Source organism: Myotis yumanensis, unplaced genomic scaffold (assembly GCF_028538775.1).
Source record: "Myotis yumanensis isolate MYYU_CA2020_CCGP unplaced genomic scaffold, mMyoYum1.0.hap1 SCAF_2, whole genome shotgun sequence".
Classification (NCBI taxonomy): Eukaryota; Metazoa; Chordata; class Mammalia; order Chiroptera; family Vespertilionidae; genus Myotis; species Myotis yumanensis.
Window position 1 is genome coordinate 94153169 of NW_027223753.1, and position 25525 is coordinate 94178693.

A 25525-nucleotide genomic window follows, 5' to 3' on the forward strand; every position below is an offset into this window, starting at 1 on the left:
GTATGCAGTCAGCGCTTGGTATATATTAGTCACCACCATCATCATTATTATCACTATGTCTCAGTCTCTGGGGTAAACACCAGGAATTCAAAGATACACCAGTCTTTTTGCCCATTTGAGGCAAAAAGGATAAAAAGTTTAATAAAATGTTGCAAGAGATACCAGGCTTTCGGGTGTGTGTGTGTGCACACACACACACACACACACACACGCTGAGTGCTGTGCAAGCTGAAGGGCATTTTTCATGAAAGAAAGAACTATGCATCCATCACCCCTACACTTTGACTTAAAAGAGAAAGTTACAACTTAGGCTGCAATGTCTAACTTTGTTTTAGAACAGATTTACTGAGCACGCCCCTGTGTTTCAAGGTCCCTGTCAGAAAGATGGAAGTGCTCGACCTATGGAGTTGCCCTCTGGATTGTTTAAAAGCGCATTTGCAGTTTGTCTTGATGTCTGTGAGCTGCACTTACACGGCGTTTCATGCAGTCAAGTCACCCTGAGGCAAAGCTTGCCTCTTCCCAAAGGAAAAAGACTGGTTCTTTGGATATCTGTACAACTTCATTAATTTATAATGTATAACTTTAGAATTTGGGATAATTTGGGTGGATCGGTTTACCTTTTATGTGGTATTTAAAAAGGGTTTGCTAAGCTAATCCAGAGAAGCCGGGACTGTGAGAAGAATGTTTATCTGCTTAGGAAAAGGGCCATCTGTTCTAAGTGATGTAAAAGCTCCATTTATAAAAGCTTACTTTCGTCTTCTACTTTCTGGTTTACAAAACCAATCACATAGGTCCTCTCATTTTTTATTTGATTGAAATATGAACCACATTAAGACAATATAAACAGAGGTCGAGGGTGACTTGAATATTATCAATATCCTTTAATCTGTTCACAAAATTGGCCTTCTTCTATAAACAGTGCTAGAGTTTTACAGGATTTCTTTTAAAATAGGGAGTTCATTTGTCTTCTAATACTGTAGTCTATATAGAGTTTCATTAATTCAGACTGTTCTGCCCTCTAAATACTATTAATTTTTTCCTGTGTTTTAATCTCATAATATATGGTTCTCAATCTGGGGTGATTTCACCCCCAGGGGACATTTAGCAATTTCTAGAGACATTTTGAATGTTGCAACTGGGAGGAAGGATATTATTGGCATGTGGTGTAGAAGCCAGAGATGCTGCTGAATGTCCTCCAATGCTCATGGCATTTCCCACAACAAATTATCTGGCCCACGTGTCAGTACTGCTGAGGCTGAGAAACCCTGATATGATGTGTAACCTCCATGACTCAATTGTGTATCCACAGGCTAAGGAGAAGGTGTGGTCATATCCCAACCTGAAAGAAATGGCACCTGTCAAAGGCAAGAGGACATTGGCCCCCACAGGTAACAGCTTTAAAAGACCAGATATCTATGGATAAAGAAAGTTCTGTTACAAAAGTCAGGTTGCTGTTGTTCTTATTCAGAGGAAGTTACACATTCCTAAAGCCCCATGTTGGGAGAAGTGCTGCTTGAATACCTTTATTTGATTGGCTTTGGGTACTAGTTAGCAACTAGAAAATCTTGGGGAACCCAATTGTTAGTTAGTTGGTCATATTCACGTATACTTTGCTTTCCAAAAACTCTTATCTGCTGATAAAGACAAAGCTGAATAGAGATGCCATTATATAAAGACAAAGTGATACTGATCATACACATCCTCCATTAAAGTATTTGTGTCCTGTGGTGGCTTTTAGAGAGATCTTCTCAGAAGAACCAGCCTTCCTCTGACAAAGAAAAGGTTAAAAAACTCCACAAGGAAAATGCTGAGAAGACCAGTGCCTCTCTAGTTCAGAGAAGTTTGTCCACATTTTATGCAAAAAGACCACAAGACAAGATAGAAGATTTTGCTCTAAGAAAGTCCATAGAACCAAGAGAAAATACAGGTGGAAGAGACATTTTATACACAGAGAGACTGTGTCGACAAGCACAGAACAGTGCTGGAGATGATAAGCAAGCCACTGTGGATAAAAGTGAATGTCTAGTGTTCAAAAGGGAGGGAAATGGGCTTCATTCTAGGGAAGATACTAATGAAAGAGACCCTGAGAAAAAAGGGGGATCATCTATTGCAAGTGAGACAGTGATGGACAAGTGTTCAAATATAAAGCAAAGTGTTGATAAAACTAATGGTGATCAGTTCTGTGAAAGGTAGGGGTAAAAACATTATACATCTACATTGTTGTTCTTTATAGATATACAAGAGGCCCAGTGCACAAAAATTTGTGCACTCAGGTGGTTCCCTCAGCCCGGCCTGTGCTCTCTCACAGTCTGGGTCCCCTCGGGGGATGTCCACCTGCTGGCTTAGGCTCACTCCCCCCAGGGAGTGGGCCTAGACTGGCAGTCAGACATCCCTCTGGCAGCCCAGGAGCCCTCGGATGATGTCCACTTGCCAGCGGGGACCAGGCCTAAGCTGCAGTCGGACATCCTTAGCGCTGCTGAGGAGGTGGGAGAGGCTCCCATCACCACCGCTGTACTGGAAGCCATCAGCCTGGCTTGTGGCTGAGCAGAGCTCCCCCTGTGGGAGCACACCGACCACCAGGGGGCAGCTCCTGCATTAAGAATCTGCCCCCTGGTGGTCAGTGTGTGTCATAGTGACTGGTCAGATGGTTGGACACTTAGCGTATTAACCTTTTATATTTATAGATGTGCCATTGCAATTTATGGCCATAGCAAAAGGATAGCTGAAGTAAGTTTAAAGCAATGGTTTAGAAACCAGTATTCACCTGTGTAGATATTTTTTGCCATGTTTTCTTTCCATTACTTTTTCTTCATGCCTGTAACATGTTCATGCATTGTATTATTTTCTAAGCCTCCTACCAATGGAAAGACAGAATAATGATTAATAGTACTCACATCAATCAATATTTTTTAAAGATCAAGTAAAATTTTCTTATTTTTAGCAATATAGAGCACATCCTTCCTAAGATCAAGAATTGAATAAGGATCAGATTTATTTGTAAGTTAAATCTAATTCTTCAAAAGTTTACCTACCCATTTAAGCTTAAGAAGTTGCCTATTTCCCTCCAAATATTGAGAGAATTGAGTAATAAATAGATTACTGCATCACTCTTCACCTGCAAAGTTTCGAAAACAAATGCAGGTCATTATGTAGCCAATTAATTATCCTACGTTATGTTGACCCACAGATCTATTTGGAACAAAAAGAATGCAAACATCTGTGGTCTTTTTTTTTTTTTTTTCTAAATTGGTTTAAGATATAATTCTTATTTCATTTTAAACACTGTATTTGAAATCTAATCATGGAGAGGTCTAATTTTCCAAGAATTAAACATAAACAGTTATGTTTACTAAGAAAGTCCATTGCTGGGAAGGTGTGCTTCCTAAGATCTGGAGCTGTTGCAAACTGAAATTAGGTCAATTCCTTCACCAAGAAAGGCTTACTCTCATTGCTGTGAAAGTCCACAAAGATTATTACTTCTTTTATTATGCTTTAATTTAGTCATTTCTCTCTTTTATAAAGGAAGGAAGTAAAAAAGTGAAGATCAAGTTAGTTATGTATTCATGAAATGACTGTTTTTGTAAAGGGTCAATGGAATAACTTGGGGTCCCAATGAAGTCATTGGGGAGATTCTCTGGGATCCTAATGCCTACACCCATAATTCTGGCACTCAGATTTGATGGGGAAGCATACTGCTCCATTTTATCCCCAAACATTGACATCACAGCCTCTCTGTCACAAAGCTTAGGTCTCTTCACCAAAACACCACTTTGAGGAAACTTTAGTTCTAATAAATTTGACCACCTAAACGTTTTCTTCCTAAAACTTTGAGAGTTGCAGCTGAGTTTTATTTTCCAGGTGTGTCAGCAGTGTAAAAGCCATCTCCACGGCACGAATCCTCAGAAAATCAGCACTAGGACCCATTTTCCAAAGCACTGAGCAGACAGGGCATGCTGGCAGTAGTAAGCAGAGAGTGGTAGAGGAGCATGTCAGCAAAGAGGACAACAAAAAGAGCAGAGTAGATGTAGCGAGACAGGTGAAGGATGCACACTGAGAAGGACACAGGAAACAAGACCAGTCCAGGGGAACTTAAAAGGCCAAACCTCTGGAATCTACTGGAATTAAGACCTCCAGACAGCAAGATCTGGTGACTCCACTGGGTAGGAAACAGCTTTTGTTTCAACCTCTAAAGCTTCTTAACTTTTTCAGCAAGCATTTCAGACTAAATTTAACTTATCCCAACAGCCTGAAGAAGACATTAGGCTGTGTTGATGCCATTTATGTTTGTAACTCTACCACTTTTTCTAGTCTGAAGAGAAGAATGCCACTGAGAGAATTTTTTTCATGACTTTATTTTTCTGCATATTTATGGTGTAAGAGGTGAATGTCCATTTCAAATCAGATCCCCAGAGACTTATATTACCTCAATTAAAAATATTAACACTTGGAAAAGTGCCTAACACAAGATAAATGCGTAAGAATTATTTGTTGAATACATGTAAATATTTGAAAGCAAAGTTATTATCTATTTACCTCTTTTGTATCTTTTGTATGCATGTAAGCAGGTGTGTGCAATAGATGAATAAATGGGGAAATGAATAGGTTTGTGGCAAGCAAGCTGTAACAGCAGCAATCATGGAAAAGTGAAAAGAATATTGGGAAAATGTAATTTTGTATTTCAGAATCAATCTTGAGGTGGACTAGAGTTTAGACCCTTAGGCTAGAAGGTAGAAAGCAGGAGAAATTTGAGAGCTGTGGAATATATACTTAGCCAGTTTTACTGGGCATTTTATTTCCAGCCAGAAAAAACTCATATTTGTGCCTTAAATGTCTTAAATAAAGGCTAAAATATTTTGGAAAGTAATATGTAATAATCTCAAATATTTTAATGACATGAAGGAACTTTTCACTTTTTTCTCCCTGCTTTAATTAAAATAATGGACTAGATTTGTGGTACTTAAAAATATGGAACAAACAATATCTCATGTTTGAACTTAAATGACCATAGGCTTGGAAGTCTAACCTATTTGGACTGTACTATGGTTGGAGATTTTCAACTATGTTGACATTTCTAAAAGTTGTCCTAAGATGGTATGAACCAGAGGTTAGTGGTCCTGACATTCTTTCTCAAAGATGTCAGGTGTCACCTTCATGAATCACAGATCATAATATGCAATGAAAAGTTATACTCCCTGGATCATTAGGAATAAAACAGATGGCCTGCTGTATTTTATTATTAAATGAGCAAAATTTCACTCTGAGGCCCAATGCTTGGTGCTATAAAGAGTCTGACTGCTTAACAGATGGCCCTCCTTTCCCTCTCACCTTCTAGATGACGGCCCAGCTCCTCCCGCACCCTTTCATCACCGGATTGTAACAGCCAAACAGACGGCAGTCAACAGTCTCTATACTGTGAGCAGAACAGAAATTTTAGGAGGGTAAGTCATGCTCTATCTTAACACACTTTCAACAACAAAAAGAGAACGTTCAAAGATCCGGAAGGTTTCTAAATATTTGCCAGTCTGGACCTGAGAATCAGAAATGTCATCAACAAACATTTTAAGAGATTTTAAGCATCACTGATGCCAGAGAGGTGGATGTGGGGACTAAATTCCACATTAATTATCCACTTTGCTTCCCATGTTGCATTGTCTGAGAGGAGAGCGCCACTGTGAGTCACCAGAAGGTCGAGAAGCTGACCAAAGTGTGAAAACTGAGAAACAAACTGTGGAAATGAGTGAACACTGTGTATTTCTTGCAGCGTGTGTTAAATCATTTTGATCCTTGCTGTTGGTTTTCCATTTATGTTGTATTGTATTAATTACTCTTCTCCATTTCAATCAATTACTTTCTTCACTGAATAACTTGTTGGAAGGACATCTAAATGCACAGTCTCTTCCTGAAGAAGAGAGAATGGAGTCCATTGGGGACCCACGATCATTACTCTTTCCTTCCTCTTCTACTTCAGTCACAATCCCCTATGATATCTTGTTATTTAAAGCCTAAATTCTAAAATTTACTACCATTAACATCTACACTAATAAAAGAGAAACATGGTAATTGGTGTACGACCGCTACCCTTCCCATTGGCTAATCAGCGTATCCTTATGCAAATTAACTGTCAGCCAAGATGGCGGCCGGCAGCCAGGCAGCTGGAAGCAAACAGGAGGCTTGCTTGCTGTGGATTCCAACGTTCCCCGCCTGCCTCTGAGCTTCAGTTGGAAACATAGTAACATTTATAGAAGATAAACAAAACTCCAGAAACCTCCTGTCAGTCAGCCAGGATCTCAGAGCTGGAGTCGCAACATTGTTTCGAATACAGAAAACAAAGGCCAGAAACCTGCTTTCAGCCGAGCCTCAGAGAGAAAGCCGGCTCTCAGCTCCAGTGACAGCCATAGAAGGTAAATAAATGCCAGAATAAAAAAAAAGAAAAAAAGGAGAGGTTTGGAGCTCCAGTCGCCCGCCAGCCTGAAAACGGCCCTCAGCCCCTCACCTGGACTGGCCAGGCACCCCAGTGGGGACCCCCACCCTGAAGCAACAAGATGGCGGCTAATTTGCATACTGAAGGCAGGCGGCAGCAGGCAAGGCTGTCTGCGGTCTGGGACCCGGATCTGTGACCCTGCTGGGTGGGATCAGTGGAGCCTCGAGGCCTCCCGGCATCGGGATCAGCGTGACAGGGGGCAGCGCCCAAACCCCCTGATTGCCCTGCGGCTCTGTGGGTGACAGGGGGCAGCGCCCCAACCCCCTGATCGGCCCTGCTCTGTTGGTGATAGAGGGCGGCGTCCCAACCCCCTGATTGCCCTGCGGCTCTGTGTGTGACAGGGGGCAGCGCCCTAACCCCCTGATCAGCCCTGCGGCTCTGTGGGTGATAGAGGGCGGCGCCCCAACCCCGATTGCCCTGCGGCTCTGTGTGTGACAGTGGCGGCGCCCCAACCCCCCCACGGGCCCTGCTCTATGTGAGACGGGGTAGAGCCATACCTCCCCATCAGCCCTGCCCTGAGTGTGACAGGGTGTGGCGCCTCAACTACCCCCACCCCCCACGGGCCCTGCTCTGTATGTGACAGGGGGCGGTGCCCCAGCTCCCCTATTGGCCCTACTCTGTGCGTGACAGGGGGGAGCTCCTCAACCCCCTGATTGGCCCTGCTCTGTGTGTGACAGGGGGCAGCTCCCCAACCCCCTGATCAGCCCTGCTCTGTGCATGACAAGGGGGAGCTCCCCAAACCCCTGATGGGCCCTGCTCTGTGTGTGACAGAGTATGGAGCCCCAACCCCCAATGGTCCCTGCTCTGTGTGTGACAGGGGGCAGCGCCCCAACCCCCTGATCGGCCCTGCTCTGTGCATGGCAGGGGGCAGCGCCCCAACCCCCTGATCGGCCCTGCTCTGTGCATGGCAGGGGGCAGCGCCCCAACCCCCTGATCGGCCCTGCTCTGTGCGTGGCAGGGGGTGGCGCCGCAACTTCCCTATCAACCCTGCCTTGAGTGTGACAGAGGGCGGTGCCCCAACCCCCCAATCGGCCCTACCCTGAGCGTGACTAGGGGTGGCATCACAACCTCCCCATCGGCCCTGCTCTGTGCATGACAGGGGATGGCGCCCCAACTCCCCAATCGGCCCTGCTCTGAGCCCGACCAGGGGCTGCACCTAGGGATTGGGCCTGCCCTCTGCCACCCAGGAGCAGGCCTAAGCCAGCAGGTCGTTATCTCCCGAGGGGTCCCAGACTGCGAGAGGGCACAGGATGGGCTGAGGGACCCCCTCTCCCCCCTGAGTGCACAAATTTTTGTGCACCAGGCCTCTAGTATCTATATAAAATAAGAAGAGGAAAATTGAAAATTTGTACAAGTACATACAAAATTTACTTAACTGTACACTGGAAAATATCCATGGCTACTATAGTGCATGTTACTGTGACTGGCCATTGGGGGTATGGTTGACATTTGTAAAGTCCCTTCTTGCTCTTCCCGTTCTGTTTGTTTGTTTTTTCCCTCTACCACACAGAACCACCTGAACTTTTCCTCCTCAGCAGCCTGTTCCTGGAGAGCTCCCCTCGGGACTGTGAGGATGGGTTGAGGGAGGAGCAGGGGTCCTGAAACACAAGTAGGTGCCATGGAGCCTGCAGCAGCTTGCCTGGGTCTTCAGTGGCAAGCTAGCAACTGTTTCTCTAAAGGAGAGGAATTATTTGGCAGAAGAATCTTTGAAACAATCCCCAGGGCTGTGTTTCTGGTGAGAGCTGTCAATGGCTCCTTGAGAAGTTCATTGGATCTTCTTGGTTGTACTGCAACCCACACCGGCTGCTGGTCATCTACTGTCTGGGCTCCACTCAAAACTGGCTGCCAGACCTCACTTGGCAAATAAGTTAGAGGACCACAGTCAAGTGTGTATTGTTGCCTCAAAGTGCAAAGAGATAATCAATGGCTGTATCTCCTTTTCGGTAAATAGAGGTTCCAGATGCAGAAATTTATTTTTCACTTTTAGCAAAGGATCACTGGGCACCACCACCCCCCCCCCCCCAATGCCGGCGGTGGCAGGCTCCTGAATTTTGTTGGGGTTCATCTCCCAACCTGTGGCCTCAAGGGTATTTATAATACCAACTCAGCATATTCAGCTAGTATGAGTTTATCAGTGTGGTGGTCCAGCAGGAACACTGGGAGGCGGCCTCACCATTCAAGGCACTTGCAGAATAAATCATGTGAAAGTTGAAGTAGTTCTGAGGTTAAAAGTGATGTGGCACCTCTGCTGAGCCAGGCAGTCCTGGGGGTTTTTGCTGGGGAAGGAGAAAAAAAAAAATTCCTAATCAGCAGTCACTTAGAATTCAAGTTATCACTTTGCTGTTTATGAACCCATATGCTTCTGCAGGGGTGCGTAGCTGAGCTGCATGGGGTGTGGTGGTAGTCATTACCCTCCCTTTTTCAGTTGTTGCCAAGACCCTCACCTCTGCAGGCCTCTAAGAGTGCAGTGACATTAGGCTCCCAATGCTGTTAGGGAAGTTTCCTTGTGGCCCCTGCTGTGAGAGCCATCATTGCACAGGCAGGCACTGGGGTTCTGTCTGTTTTACTAAATCAGGAATCACAGCAAGCAAGTCAGACTGGAAAATTGTTCATGAGGGTGCATTTCTGTCTGTGATTACCTTTGTAAAAAGCTGTCTTACAAAGTGTATATACATTTATCTGGTATATCCAAGTTAAAGTGTCAAAAAGCTCAGAGATGCTGCCCTGGCTGGCGTGGCTCAGTAGTTGAGCATCAATCTATGAACCAGGAGGTCACGGTTCGATTACTGATCAGGGCACATGCCTAGGTTGTGTGCTTGATCATCCCCAGTAGGGGGCATGCAGGAAGCAGCCAATCATTGATTTTCTCTCATCATTGATGTTTCTGTCTCCCTCTCCCTTCCTCTATGAAATAAATGAAAAGATACATTTTTAAAAAGCTCAGAGATGAGTATGTATATGTGTTTATATGTAATATTGTTATTCTTATTTATTTATATGCATTTCCAAAAACAACAACGATGTGCCTTTTCACAACTGGTATTGTTCACATACTTACAAAACCTAGCTTATTATATTTCTACTAGAGGCCTGGTGCACGAAATTCGTGCATGGGTAGGGTCCCTAGGTCTGGCTGGGGATCAGGGCCTATCAGGGCCATCTTGCCCAGTCCCTTTTGGGGCAGGGCTGGACAGGCCCTGCCGACTGCTGGACAGGGCCTGCCGGACAAGGGGAGGGGCCACAGAAGGTTTGCCAGCTGGGGGTAGGGACTGGGGGAGGTTAAATGGCTATGGGAGGTTGGATGTGAGAGCACACTGACCACCAGGGGGAAGCTCCTACTTTGAGCATCTGCCTCCTGGTGGTCAATGCGTGTCATAGCGACTGGTTGACAAGTTGTTCTGGCCATTTGGTTGTAATAGTTGCTTAGCCTTTTATATATATAGATGTATTCAGAACAATTCTAATTTCTCCATAACAGAGGTTCTCAAATTTTAGGGTGCATATGAATTACCCAAGAAATGTTGTGAAATGCATATTCTGGGGCCTCATCCCCGATTCCTGTTTCAGTAGGTCTGGGGTAGAGCTGGGAAACATGTATTTCTACCCCCAGAAGATTCTGATCCAGTGACCCACAGACCACTCCTTGACACTATTGTAGAAGTTTATTGGCTACAGTAGATGCACTAACAGGTTTGCTCATTTAAACTCAAAAGGAGAAATGCCTGGGGCAACTGCCTCAACTACTTGGCGGTGACTAAAGCCAGGTTCTGGTGGGGACAGAGCCCCAAGCTGCACCTTGTCCTCTTCTTTGGCAGGGGGCGCTTTGGCCAGGTTCACAAGTGTGAAGAGAAAGCAACAGGTCTGAAACTGGCCGCCAAGATCATCAAGACCAGAGGCCTGAAGGATAAGGTAAAGGCTGTGCCATGTGGGTGTTTCCTTACTGTTATCCTCACTTCACTGAGTGCCTGTCCCTCTTCTCAGGATGAAGTGAAGAATGAGATCACCGTCATGAACCAGCTGGATCACGTGAACCTCATTCAGCTCTACGATGCCTTCGAGTCTAAGAATGACATCGTCCTGGTCATGGAGTAGTATGTGTTCCCTTCTGCTCCCTCTTCCACTCTCCTGCAAAGCTGTGTACACGTGTGGAGAGAGACCCACAGCACCTGTGACCATGGTGTTCTGTCCCATCACAGAAGTTGCTAGATCCATGCTTGATGCTTGGTGTACCACTGGTTCTGATAATCTCATCAGTTTCTGAAAGGACATTACTTAGAAATAGCTATTTCCATATATGATTTGATTAATAAGAAGTAGAAAAGCAACATAGATCTAACTTTATATGTAAGCTATACTGTATCAAATCCAGCTTAAATATTATTCTGGTTGACTTGGAGGAAAGTGATGTTTGAACTACATTTTACTGTCAACCTAATCACTAATATAAAGTTCATGTCAAACTCTTAATAATTAGGGCTAAGAAACTTGCATTTAAAATCAGCTTTCTAAACTTAGTGTTTAGTTAGACAGTGAATCAGTATTGTGATTCAGTTCATTTTCTCCTCATTTTGGATTTTCTTTATCATTGTTTAATAAGGAATTTTGAATACTAAATATTTATCATCAGCCATATAGATGCACTTTATCACTGATATTAGTCTGAGGAGGCCCTGTCTGACCCTCAGTTGGTGTTAAGAATTTTTCTCCCTGCCTTCTTAGAGGCCTCTTTATTTTCCATGTCTGTTAGAAAACGGTAGATGTGGACTTACTCCAGAGCGGCAACCACTGCATGAAAGGGAGTTTGCGACTTTGTAAAACTGATGGTAGGTAAGACAAAGGCATTCAACCTAAGAGTCATCTAACTGAGATAGCAAAGAAGGCAGAGAAAGAACTTTGTGCACACCTTTTTTGGAAGAGCTAGAGAAGCCTAAACACCAACCTGTTGCAAGGAAAACATGTTCATGAAGGAATCAAGACTCAGGACTTCACTCCTCTCCCTTCTGCAGTGTGGACGGAGGCGAGCTATTTGATCGGATCATTGACAGCAACTATAATCTGACTGAGTTGGACACCATCCTGTTCATCAAGCAGATATGTGAGGGAATACGACACATGCATCAGATGTACATTCTCCACCTGGACCTGAAGGTAGAACATGTTTTGTATTCTGACCTTTCCCCTTGTGTGAATCAGAGGGCCCTGTCAGATACTATATACCAGCTTGGGACACTGAGACTGTGACTTGGTACATATTAAGTAATTAATAAAAATCCAGTTTCTTAACCTTACCTTTCCATTTCCAACTTCTGTCACCCACTAATATTTGCATTCTTCTTCTTTAGAGACTACTATTTAGATTCTTGCAACTTGTCTGTGTTAAAGGAATCTACATGGAGATCATTTCCCTAAAAGTTTAGAATTAAAACCACCACCACCAACATGGGGCCCTTGCTGTGTCCCTGTCATTATGTCTTAAGTAGGTGGGAGGATTTTACTAGGTCAACATACCCTTGTGGTAGCCAAGCTTTCAGCTCTCCAGGAGTCCCCAGCATTCTTCTGAAACTCACTCAGGCAACTCTGGACTTTAGGGCTTTGTTTTTCGACGGGCATGCTAGAGCACTGAGGAGAAACCAATGGCAGGATGGGATACAGGGCGGCCAGAAGAGTAGTGAGAAAATGCTGGAATTGCTGGAAAGTTTCTGTAAGCAGTGGGAATTCAAGATGCCTTCCTTTCTTCTCTTATTCGATGACCCTTCCATTTTTGTTTTTGTTTTTTTAATATGTTTTTATTGATTTCAGAGAGAGGAAGGAAAAGGGAGAGAGATAGAAACATCAATGATGAGAGAGAATCATTGATCGGCTGCCTCCTGCATGCATGCTCCCTCCCTGGGAATCGAACTGTGACCTCCTAGTTCATAGGTTGATGCTCAACCACTGAGCAACACTGTCCAGGCAATGAACCTTCCCTTTTGATTTCTCTCCCATTATGAAGTCCCCAGGTTGTACCCAGTTACAACCAATGAAAGACACAGGGCCAATAATTGACCAGCTCTGATATTTCGGCTGAGCATCATGAAATGTATGTTCTGTGTGGCACATTTTCTCATTGCCCTGTTTACACAGCTTGGCAGTGAGATAAAGTATTCTATGTAACATACCATCTATGGTAAGTCATCAGGGGTTGTAGAAGTAAATACACTTAACTTCCTTAAATAGTTTCCCATGGGCCTCTCTCCTACAACTTGTCTTCCTTCACTGTTTTGATTTATGTGCTCTGCCTCTCCCATTCACAGGGCAGGAGTACGTGGTATAAAATGGCAAAGTCAAAGGTTAAAAATCATTAGCAAAGCCCTCGGCTATGAGCTGAGTTTGAGAATGCGTATTTTCATGGAGCATTTCATTGAGTGTGGATATTCTGCAGATATCCCTAAAGGGCTTTGATTGGCAACTGGAACTAGGACCCAACCTATCATAAGTCAGACAACTCCATATGTGGCTCCATAATGTTGACTGAGGACTGGCAGTGAGTAACTTTGGCTATAACTTGTATGTAAAGATATTAATAAAGGCAGCAGCTGGACAGGCCATTAAGGACCAGTCATCCTTTCAGAAAGCTCCTTAGAAGGAAAAGGGCCAAAAATATTGAGTACTTGTCATGTGTAGAGGAGCTTAGAGGTGACATAAGAATGCTCTCCTTTATATTTTTCTCTGATTTACAAATCTTATTCAATGAATATGCTTTAATTCCATAATTAGAAAAAAATAACTTTTGAAGTGCCCTTGAAACTGCTTCTTTACATTCTGCAATTTTTTGTGTGTCATAGTAGTCTGACAACTGGATAGCTTTATACATGATTGATCAGTTATTTAAGTATAAAACCAAATGTTCTTATATGGTACCCACTTCTCTATAGTTTTTTTCTCAGAAACATCTGTTTTAGAGGTACTTTAGAAAAGATCTTCCAAAGACATTATACCTACCCAAATGGACTATGTTATTTCATAAAGTGTTTTCTGAGTTTCTGACCTCATTTGAACCTCCTCTTCACCCAGACAGGATCCCACCTAAAGGATGGGACATGGGATCCAAAGGATTCAATTACTCAGCTCATGCCCCCACCTCCTTCCCGCAGCAATCAGGGAAGAGTTGGGATGGATTAGAGCTTGAGAATCCAGGCAATTTGTTGAAAATTTTCTCTTTTATGGATAACCTTAACTTTAAATTAAATCTCTCATATTTCTCTGACCTAAGCTTTTCTGTCCTAACAAATGTAGATACAAGTGTTAGACATTCTGTAAACGGTTACAGTGCTACTATCTATGTTTCTCCCTCTTCACCCCAAGACTGTTGGATTAGCAGGGCAAAGTCTTCCCAGAGTCAAACTCCAAGGGAACACTTAGTCAAGGGTGTTAGGCATTGAGACCTAACTCAGCAAAACTTTGGAATTACAGAGAATGAAGAATGAAATGGGGGAAGCCTTCCTTTGACACATGACTTTCTCATATACCAAAACATAAAGGAAAATCTGGAGGTCGGAGCATTCACATTCTACTGCATATTCGGTGTGGCTGTTTAAATGAATCAGGCCATTTCTCTTAGAACTCATAAATCCTTGGGTAAAATATTCCTCCAAGAAGGGAAATTCATACTTCATAATTTTAGGGGGGCAGATGTCAGGTCTGAGACAGCCCCCACAGTGCATTTGGAAAGTACTGAAGCAGTCCCCTTTTTCCTTCCCTCATGGAGGCCTCCTGCCTGAACTCACACATCATGGTAAACTGCAGGAGCAGGGGGAGAACAGGCGGGGTAATGCAAGTTTGGCATGGTACCCAAAACCTCGTCTACCACATAATTAAAGGAGAAAATACCCACACAGACAAGCCAGCCCCAAAGTGAAAGGCCTGCTATGTTTTTCCTGAGCATCGTTGTATTTTTAGTCGTGGTTCAAGGACAATTTGAGTGAATGATGGTTGTTTTCATTGCTAATGTGTCTCTTTCTCCTGGCAGCCTGAGAATATCCTGTGTGTGAATCGGGATACTAAACAAATAAAAATTATTGATTTTGGATTGGCCAGAAGGTACGTCTATTTGAACATAGGTGTATGAATGGAGTTAGGGAGCACGATGAGTGCTCTTTCTTTGTAAAGACAAATCTGATAGATATATCCCTTGGCTTCATACCCTTATTTAGATTTAACTTAACAAAAATTATGTTTCAGCTTTACCTTGCTGACTTCAGGATTTGAAATTGTAGAAGTTTTTACAGTGCATGTAAGAAAAAGATAAACAATGAAAACTCAATACAGTGAAGTTATTAAATTTGAAAACATTAATTTAGAATTTGTAAGAGTTTGTCTTAGTCTTTTATATTTGTTCCATCTGTAATGAGATTTACTTTTTAAAAAGTCATAGTCTAAACAAGATTGCAAAGGGTTCTGGCACATTTAAGGTTCTGAAGGGAACAAAGAATTTACATGCACTTCAACACATTAACAATAAATATAAAATAGGTGTTGTAAATTATTGCATTTAATGTATCCTATATAATAAAAGCCTAATATGCTAAGTGTTCAGTTGTCCAGTCATCTGTTCAATCAATCAAAGCACAATATGCTAATGATATGCTAAGGCCGCTCAACTGCTCACTATGATGTGCACTGACAACCAGGGGGCAGATGCTCTGACCGGTAGGTTAGCTTGCTGCTGGGGTTCAGCCAATAGGGACTGAGGGAGACGGGCTGGACATGCCATGGAGCCCTCCCGAGGTCCCTCCCTGGCTGGTCAACCTCCTGCGTCCCTCCCTGGCCCCATGTATCAGTGGGGTCCCTTGGTCTGACCTGTGTCCTCTCGCAATCCGGGACCCCTTGGGGGATGTCGGAGAGCCAGTTTTGGCCCCATCCCTCAGGCCAGGCTGAGGGACCCTATTGGTGCACAGGCTTCTAGTTAATTAATAAGGGTTTATTCAATCCATCTATGTGTCAAGAATCATATAAGTTTTTATTTGGTCATATTCTATAATTCAGATGTTCGAATTATTCTGAGTGGCTTTTCTCATAACTGTTTTAGATTATTAGATTATTAAGGTTTTATTGTATGAATTATGACTTGAAACTCTTAGAACTTCTTCACAAGTTTTTGAGACTTTAAAGTGATTTCCTTTAAAGTTTATTTATTCTAAATTTGTTGTATGGCTGAAGTCATTTCATTTATAGACTGCATCTGTTCAATTTCCATGATCTTTGATTACCACTCTCCATCTCTCCACTTGTCTTCTAAATTTCAGATACAAACCCAGAGAGAAGCTGAAGGTGAACTTTGGAACCCCAGAATTTCTTGCCCCTGAAGTCGTGAACTATGATTTTGTTTCCTTTCCCACTGACATGTGGAGCGTGGGGGTTATCGCCTATATGCTGTAAGCAGATCACCAATCTCCCTGACACTTATTCTCAATTATCATGCATATTCTATGAGGTTTTGCTATTTTGAATGAAAGCTCTAATTTACCTATTTTAAAAATAAATAACACCATGCCATAGTCAACTACTTTCTAGGCTCTGTTGCATGCTGTGGGTGAAAGGAATAAATTCCTTCCCTGAACATCAACTGAAAAGTAACTGTATGTCTTCTTCATTGGTCATTTCAACTCTTAGGACACCACCCAATGCCTTAAAAATAATTTTAAAAAACAACCCTTACTCCCGAGAGGTGACACTCCCCATGTTTGCCGTGTGTGTGTGTGACAGACCATGGGTTGAGGGAGGTAAAAATGTATATTTTTATGTTTAAATTATGTTTAAATATTAGGTTGTTTGCTTTATTTCATCTTTAAATGATAGAACCACAAAAAGCAACCTATTTATAAAGCTTTGAAGTGGTTGAAAAAAATACTCACTCTGGACCCTGTGTCTTGTAGACTTAGTGGTTTGTCCCCCTTCCTGGGTGATAATGATGCTGAGACCCTGAACAACATCCTGGCCTGCAGGTGGGACTTAGAGGAGGAAGAATTTCAAAACATCTCAGAAGAGGCCAAGGAGTTCATCTCCAAGCTTCTCATTAAGGAGAAAAGGTAACCCCAGTTCATCCAGGGCTCTGGAAGAAGTTGGGGCTGTAGAGTAGCAGTATGTCACCAGGACTATTAGAATTAATGACGGATAACTACTGAATTCCCTTTGTGAAGTCGCTGATGCCTGCACCAAGTTGTAAATAGGAAACGTTGATGCTCTTGACCCAATTTACTGAAATATGGGACTGCTTTGGTCATGAGGTTTGAGTGGAGCTGCAAAAACTCCCGTCTTTGCCTTTTGCAGTAAGGCTCTTGCACTAAAGGGCTCTCACTGGGCCTCAGTGATTCACCCTTAAAATGAAGGTTTGGGGATGAGTTATTTCCATGATGCCTTTCACATTTACGAAGCACGAATACAGCTCTCTGTAGCTGAACACTTAACTATTATTTCATTTGAGAACCTACAATGGGCCAGACTGTGCCAGGACATTATCTCTTTCAACCCCCACCCAATTCCATGAGGTGGAAATGATCATTACTGCTTTATGGATAAGACTCTCAGGAGTTTGCCCAAGATCATACAGCTAGTAAGTGGTAGAATTTATAATCACACACAAGCCTACCTTCCCCCAAGGCCAGTCACTTAACTGTTATGTACTCCATGGCCTTCTATTTCCTGCCATGCTGAAACAACATTCGTGTAAGTTTCAGTTGGTGAAGAAGAGTAGGCTGGTCTTTTAGAAGAATGGACAGGGGAAGGACATTGCCATTACCCTGCAATCACAGTTTTAAATGGTTTTATATCTAAAACATAGTACAGTAGGTAGTTTTTAAGATTCTCAGGGCCAACAATACTTGCTTTATTGTTTCTTTATGTTTTTGGCTTTTAAGTTATTAATAAGCACGGCTGTGAACCAATACATGGGAGGAAGCAGTGGAGGGGCTGGTAACACACAGCATGGGAAAGGGTCTGGCACAGTGCCTGCCACACAGGAGGCTCTTTTCCTGAAGCAAGTAAGTATTTACCTACAGTCTGCCAGGGAATGTGTCTTGGGCATTGAGGGCAGATGTATAAAGCCCAGCCTCTGCCTTTAGGTAACTCATGATCTAATAGAAGAGATAGGTATTTAAAAAAATAATGCGATGTGACTAATGCAAAGATAGAACGTATTGACAAGGGCCAGAGCTGAGTCATAAAGGGGAGAAGGACTTGGCCAGGCTGGGGTCTCTAATGAACAGGCACCAACTTTATCTTGAATGGAAAGGCACATTCATGGAAAGCTGATGTTATTATCAGTATTTGTAACACTGAATGCCAAGCAGTGAATAGAGGGAAAACATCAACTCTATCAAATCTTTGATAGATGAGAAATACTATTTAGAGATTAGTGAGTTTTCACTTAATGTTGTCCATAGGAAACTTGGACATTTGGAAACTTGACTTTAAGTGAAATGACATATACTGAAACCAATTTTACCATGGGCTAATTGATACAAACAAGAGTTCAATTCCTATGGCATATTTCTGGTCACAAAAGCACCAACAAACTTCTAAATAATGACCCAAAACACCAAAAAATGAAGGTGAGCTAATGTATTAAGAAAGATTAATTAAAAACAAGGTCATGCCCTACTTATTTTAGTTCAGGCTTGAAAGTGGCTCAGGGCAAAGGTGAAACCCATGCTGGACAGGATGCCCTTCCATTGCAGGGCACAGTAGACACCCCACATTCGCTCAGATGGGACAGTGCAGACACTCCAATGCATGCAGGTGCACATCTCTGGGTTGTGGGAGGAAACCGGAGTGTCCGGAGGAAACCCTTGCAGATAGGACAGAGTACACGTGCCACAGACAGTGGCCCCAGCTGATTGATTTTTTCCTCATCAACGTATAAGGAAATGACATTGAACTAAATGCCATTATTCAAGGACCTGTTGTATCCATTTACCTGTCCTCTGGTTTGATCACATGGAGATCCTGAGGTGTGTGGCTATTATCACCATCATGTTATCACTGAGAGCAGTGAAGCAGTCAGGGCTCCTCAGGGCAGATTCTGAGCCAGGCCTGTGGCACTTCAGCCCCAGGCCCTGCCTCTCTCTTTGTCTGCAGGTTTCATTAACACTGAAGGAGCATCAGTTACACGTTTGGGCAGAATGACAACTAGTTAAGTATTCATGTCAATATTTGATGAAACTAAGACCAACGTTAAATATCACCATCACAGAATATAAAATACTCTCTCTCAATACTTACATTAACTTTCCACCTATTTCTATACTTAACTCTTCAAAACTTTTTAATTAAAAAGTTAGTAATACATATAATTAAATAGTTTTAATACATCAATTGCTTTTGCAATCATCAAGAATTATTGTAGCATGTTGTCCTTACAATAATAGACATAGGTTTATTCTTCAACTGACTGAGAGCTCAGTTTATGAAGCTCAGACAGTACATCAAGAATATAATATCCTCTCTCTATACAAAAGCCCAATATACAAAGATAATTTTTGTATCTATTATAAACTGCCTGCATCCCCTCCCCCTGCCGGCCTTGCCCGATTTGCCCCAGTTGGGGTGGGCCGGCCGGACCCTACCCGTGCACGAATTCATGCACCAGGCCTCTAGTCTACTTATATTTGAAAGTAGATGTTCAGTTATTAACAAGAACTTGAAGTTTCCTTGCTTTGTCTTACCCATGTTATTACCCTGGTTGAATTAGATAGTAATCTACACGACACTGACAATTCCAGAGCCGTCAGAATGGCCTGGGAACTTCACAGTCTGCACCCAGTCTCCCAAAGGCAGTGGCCAGAGCTGAGCTTGAACGGCAGGTGCAGGCCTCATCAGGCGTGTTCCCACTAATAACCTTCTGAATTTCCCTTTAGTTGGCGAATAAGTGCAAGTGAGGCTCTCAAGCATCCTTGGTTGTCAGACCACAAGCTCCACTTGAGACTCAAAACACAGGTAACTAAGGCTCTTCTTTGTTTGGCCTCAGTTTGTTGATGATCAGATGCTTGAAGCATTTTAGCCTTAAGAGAGGTTCTTTTTAATTCCTTTTCTCATAGCCTTCAAGTTTATGCTAGTGTTAAATTGATTAAAATGCTTTTATTGAGCAGTTTGTGTTTTTAAAATAAATGTTAATTGTGTTATATTTATTATTAAATCTTTGTATCTATTATAAACTATGCTATGCATATATACTTAAACATACAAACACACATACACACATATAGCCTAGGTCAAATGAACATATAATGTTTGGGAGACTATATCAATGTATGTTATGTCTCCTTAAAACAGAACTCAGAATTTCTAACTTCTATGCTTACCTGGTTTAGTCTTCTTTGGCACCAAAAACTATAATACTCAGCTTGATACAGATATTAATTTAAGTATATGTGAAGGATACTCTTACCAGAGACGAAATGAAGATGACAGAAGGATTTATTGAGAATAATTGAGCCCACATCCTGCAATAACTTCTTGTAATAAATTCCTTATCTACTCTCATGGCGTAATTACCATTTATATTCTGACTCTCCCATCAGTCCCTTCAGCACAGATTTGTTTTCCTGAACTTCAGGTACAGAACCCACGCGTGTACTGACATTTCCACTTGGATCTTCTCCTAAATTGAACTCATCTCCCTGCACCTCACCTCATCCCTAACCCCTCCCAGAGTGACCCCACTTAATAGCATTAAAGGACATCTTCATTTTTCTCTCTTTCTTCCTCAATCCCCTCATTTCATGCTTAATTTATCCCCAAGTTCTGCACATTATTTCCCTTAGTTACTTCTGGAACCTGTCTCCTCTACATCCGCATGGTTATTCTGGTCCAGGTCAACCCTCACCTGAATGACCATGATAGCCTCCTCGAGACTATCTCCATTCAAGTCACTGTGGATTATGCAAATGACATGGGAGCAGATGTGTAGCATTTAAATAACTTTACTAAACATTTAGAATGTTCAACTGAACAAGATACATTCAGAGCAATCAGCAGTCTAAGTCTTCGGGCTCACTGAGGGTAGGTGTGACTCGAGCATCTGGCCCCTGGGTAACACGAGTCTGACACACTTTCACTTCCCCGATCTCTGCTCCTTGTCCTCCCTCCTCCCTGGGGTTCAGAATGGAGCTTTTCCACTGACCAGCAAACCTTGGAATGACTATGCTTCAGGTACTCATTTTTTCCACGTTCAGTTTTTATTGACATTAGCTTTGCTTCTAAATTCAGCATCAGTACTCAATTTTATTTGTGTCTGAATATACCTTTCCTTGATAATTGGTACTGATGGCAAGTAAAAATAGACATATTACCTATTCGGTACCTTACTCAGACTACATAAACTGCTTATTAGGGTTACCAACCTATTTTGGGCCAATTTTCCACCAATGTATTTTTATCCAAGCTTATTGGTGTCTAAATACACTTTGACGTGGTAGGACAATATGGAAACCACAGCGGATAATTAATGACATTATACAGTTTGGAAAGTATTTAAAAACATTTTTTAAATGATGTAACAGCAACAAAATCACCTTTTTGTTATTCTATCTGATGGCACCTAAGGTGGATAGATATTTCAAGAATGGTGAGGATTAAAAAAATTCCATTGGATAAAGCTAGTTCATTATCATAAAAATTATAGTTATATGGCATTGTTCTTGCCACTGTTCTAACTGCTATACAAATAAAACTCATTTAATCCCCACACCAATCCTCTGGAACAGGCACTGTTCTCCTCAGTGTGTGGATGAGGAAGGTGAAGAGACAGCATAAGCTTTCCTTATGACCCAACCATCCATATATAACCCATCCTGCATCAGACACAGCTCTCTGTGGGGAGGAACAAAGCATTCCCAAACTACAAGTCTATGAGAACTCAACCAACCCCTCCTACAGACAGTAAATGCTTTGGAGCTGAAGGAAGGAAAACTGAATAAATGTGACCTGTTTCCTTTTCTCCCAGTGCCTTCTACCTTCCCTCCCAGGCCCAGCACTACTCCCTTAGCACATGCTCTTCTTCCAATTCACCGAGCTAATAAAATAACCCATGAGCCTATATTCAACCTCCATTGGCTCTCTTCGCTAATTCACCAATCATGATTTCTTTAATTACAACTCTGATCAAACAGTCTTCAAGTGCTCCCCGTTGTGCACAGCAGGCACAGCCAACAGTCCAGGCCTGTTCCAAAATGCCCGATCTTGGGTCCAGTCTTGTCTCCACTCCTCACTCTAGATCAGCTCAAATCATGGCGATTGTCTAAGGCCTATTTTAAATGCCACCTCCTTTAGGATGGCTCTTCTCAACCCCCAATTGGAGGTGCTTTCTCTGTCTTCCTGAGCCTCTCTTGTAGCACTTGACTCTTGTCCGCTGGATTTGAAAACTTTTGGACGAAGCAGTTTCTGTGTCCAGCACGTCTTTGTTGTCACTGCAACCCAAGTCTCAGTCCTGACTCTCATGCTTTGTCCAAGTGAATGTGTCCAAGGAGGTTTTGACAGCACACACACATGTGAAACTCAGGTGTTGTTAGGTGCTGAGCTCTTTGTCCCTGATTCGAAGGGAGGGTAGTGATGACAGGAGCTACAGGGCAGAGTGGGGTTGCGCCTGAGCTGGACTCATCGTATCTGTCAGAGGATCATTAGCAACAAGGTTTCAAGAACTTTCTACTCAGAAGAAAATAATTGACTCAGGTGTTTACATAAGTCAGGAACTGATGCAAAAAGTTCTTATCCTTCCTCAAAAGTCTTTTGGTTTTCCTAGGAGAAGAATTGCTGCTCTGACGCTCAGGACCTTGTGACCCAATAGTCTTCAGAAGAGGCCCATTTGAAAGGTTGGTCTCGGTGCTGAGCTGTGTGCAGTCCTTTTCCTGAAGAGCTGTGTGCAGTCCTTAGGAGAAATCCAGTGTTTGTTGCATTATGTGGGAAGCAGAGGGGTGTTTTGGTTGAGATGGGGTGGGGGACAAAGATTGCAGTATTTGCACCCTGACTGCCATTTTCTATCTGAGAAACCTCAGTTTACTGGTTTGTGAGTTGGGGATAGTCTTACTTCCTAAGCTTCTAAGTGGCTCCACTGAGATATTCCAAACAACATCTCGAGACCAGTGCCTGGCACATAGTAGGTGCTCAACAGGTGCCCATAATGGAATAGAAACTGCCTCTGGTGGTCCTTATAACAGCTGTGTTAGATCAGAGGAAGTAATATATTCTTTTGCATAGACAGGTAAACCAAGCCTTAGAGAGACTCAAAGACTCAGTAACTCACCCAAAGCCATAATGCTGGTCAGTAGTAGAATGTCATCCTCTTAGGGTCTCTGAATCTAAAACCCACATTGTTTTTCTCTCCGAAGCTGCCGCCTGGTCTTCACCCAATCTTGGACCCCAAGGACTCTACCCTGCTTAAAATTTTGTTGGAATTCTTAAGAGATAGTTTTACACATGGATATCTACTATTATATAAGTAAGCTAGCCCAATTTATGCCCTAAAGGAGAAGCCCAAGAAAGTGTACTTATATTACAGAAGGCTCATAGAAACTCCAATATTTATGTTCTTGTTGGGGGATAAATCAGCTCACTAATCTAGGGCAATGAGTCCAAGGCCTTTTTGCAGCTCAATTTTAACAACTATGTAAGACTTAAAATTTGTGAACCTGCATTGTTGCTGCCTTCTGATATTAATCTCTTATCCTGTAAACAAATGTGGCTGTCCTGTCCTTGGGATTTCCAGCAATTAACAAATCATGGGGTGTGCAGGAGGTGGCAAGCGCTCCAGATTGGCCTGGGGTTGGGAATTCAGTGGTGACCGAGGCCAGCCTGGCAGATGCCCTAGAGCTTTGGGACCCAGCACCTCACAAGCTCCTAAGTGGCCCAGGGCCTGCTCAGCTCCTCCTGGGCCCCTGGCAACTGCTCCAGTTCAAAAAAGCCCATTGGCTCTTAATCTTTTATTCGGATTTGTATTTATTCTGGTCTTGAGGTTTTTGTCTATTGGACTGTGTATATTCTTGTAAGCTGCCTTGAATCTTTTATAGAGTAAGACTGGGTAGAAATAAATCAATACGTCATAATAAAAGTCACAAACCAATATTAGAAATGCCTTTGGCCTTTGGTGTAAAGGTCACTTACTTAGGAGTCTACTACTTATCCTGAAATCTGTGACCTGTCACAGGGACAAAGACTAAAGCCCTGAGCCGGTCACACTGTTGCAGTTATGTAGGACCCTTTTTGCTGGAACAGCTCGAGGAGCCCTCTCTCTGAAGTTGGTCCTGTTTGCTTCCTGACAGTCTCTTGGGCCATCCACCATCCCTTCCTGAGTCCCCCAGTTCTGTCTAGTCACAGAGGTCACCTTGGCCCCCGCAGGTGCAGGACGGGTGTTTCAGGTCCACACAATGTGGCCACTTCCGAGTTTATTTTTTCACTTTTTGTTTTCATATTAAAATGTAAGTTTAAGATATGAACTCTGGGAGCAGCCTCATGTTTTTTAAAAAATAGCTCATTCTTCACAATATTTCCTGCTAGGCTAAGATGGGGTTTTTGGCCAGAACTATTATGAGTAAAACCAACTTTGAGATAATATTGATTTTAGAAATCTGGTGGTTAGAGATTATTTCTGTGGAAAAAGTATGACTTCCAGGCCCTATGAATAAGGCATAATCTACAACGTAAATTGTGGCATATAAATCTCCTGCAATTTGTTAGAGGTTTTTTGATGCATTGAGGAAACACCCTAAAAATCTCTCTAGAAACAGCGGTATTTCACTGTTCCCACTGCATTCTTTGGAGCCGTGAGACATAAATTTGGGACACCCCAGGCCTATAGGAATGATGTAGGGCAGCAAATGGTGTGTGGGCCAGGTCAGACACGGGCCTAGAGTGAGTGGAAGTCTCCCCACTCGCGACCCGCAGTCTCACTTTGATGCCGGATCGAGGTGATAGAGTGGACGGTGGCAAGAGCCTCGGGAGCTGGCTGTGCTTCTGAGGGAACAAAGAGGCCTTGTCCTTCGATATGGCAAACAGTACTGAAACATCTTGCATAAACTGAAAAAACCCAACCCCACTCTGGTAAGCATTTGGACTCCTTCAAAGGGTTTCTTTTTTTTCTCTCACATACACACATACTACATTATAAAAAATCGTGTGTGGTTTTCCTAAGGGCACAACCAACTAATTACAATTTTAAAAGCTCTGTTGAATTAACAAGAGTCATATTTTGTTTGCTTTGCAGGAAAACCGCTGGGGTTGCTGCTGCTTTGAGATTTTTTGAAAAATCAGCAGTTCTGATACCTTGACCCCTATGATGACTGGCGGCCTTGGGGATGTGGGGGCCACCGCACTTGAACTCAGAGCCTCTGGCTCCAGGGGGCCTCCCAGCGCTCTGGTCCCTGGGGCACAGGCAAGCCTCACACCCCTTCTCTCGCTTCCCCACACCCTATGGTAGTGCACACTTGGGAAGCTACTTCCCTGCTATCTTGAGTTTTTTATGTTTATTTCTTGATTTTAGTCATGGACTAAATGCATTATGTCTGCTACTTCTCAGTTTACTGACTATCATACCAGAGATTTCTTTTAAAACCTGGAGGATGAATTTAGAGGAAGAAAACTGCTTCCAGTTATTAAGTGATGCCTTTCAAAGGGGTGATCATATGGCCAGAAAAAATGCAAAGACTGTTGAGCCCTTGAACACTTAGTTTCTTATTATTTTGTTTTGTTCTGAAATCAGGTGAATGCAATTGATAAATAGTTTGCTTTCTGGAACATAAGCTTTCTTTGAACCCTGAGGCACGAGGCCTCAGACTTCCTATCTTCCGTTTATTCTGCATTTCCCCCCAACTGCATCAGGTTCTCCCAAGTAGCTGATTCTATTTCAAATGAATGACACACAGTTTCCTAGTGCATTGCCCGCTCTCCTCTGATTGAACATTCATCTGCGTGCAGCCCGCCTGTTTTGAGAGGTAGTGAAGGAGACATCTGTTTACGGGTGGTTTTTACAAACCTTTGGAATGATGTCAACAGTGATGAGAGCTCTTCTCGTGCTGC

At 42.8% G+C, this 25525-nt stretch overlaps 1 protein-coding gene across 1 annotated transcript in view; it reads left to right on the forward strand.

Moving 5' to 3' along the window:
* The window catches only part of MYLK4 (myosin light chain kinase family member 4), a 90652-nt gene extending 67581 nt beyond the window's left edge, over positions 1-23071 (forward strand). Inside the window, exons 2-12 of the mRNA XM_070403466.1 lie at positions 1310-1388; positions 5333-5438; positions 10297-10390; positions 10463-10572; positions 11488-11629; positions 14490-14560; positions 15766-15894; positions 16396-16548; positions 19375-19453; positions 22257-22326; positions 22843-23071. Coding sequence (XP_070259567.1) covers positions 1310-1388; positions 5333-5438; positions 10297-10390; positions 10463-10572; positions 11488-11629; positions 14490-14560; positions 15766-15894; positions 16396-16548; positions 19375-19453; positions 22257-22301 — 1008 coding nt within the window. The 3' untranslated portion in view covers positions 22302-22326; positions 22843-23071. The remainder of the gene's footprint in view (positions 1-1309; positions 1389-5332; positions 5439-10296; positions 10391-10462; positions 10573-11487; positions 11630-14489; positions 14561-15765; positions 15895-16395; positions 16549-19374; positions 19454-22256; positions 22327-22842) is intronic.
* Positions 23072-25525: the final 2454 nt, after the last annotated feature.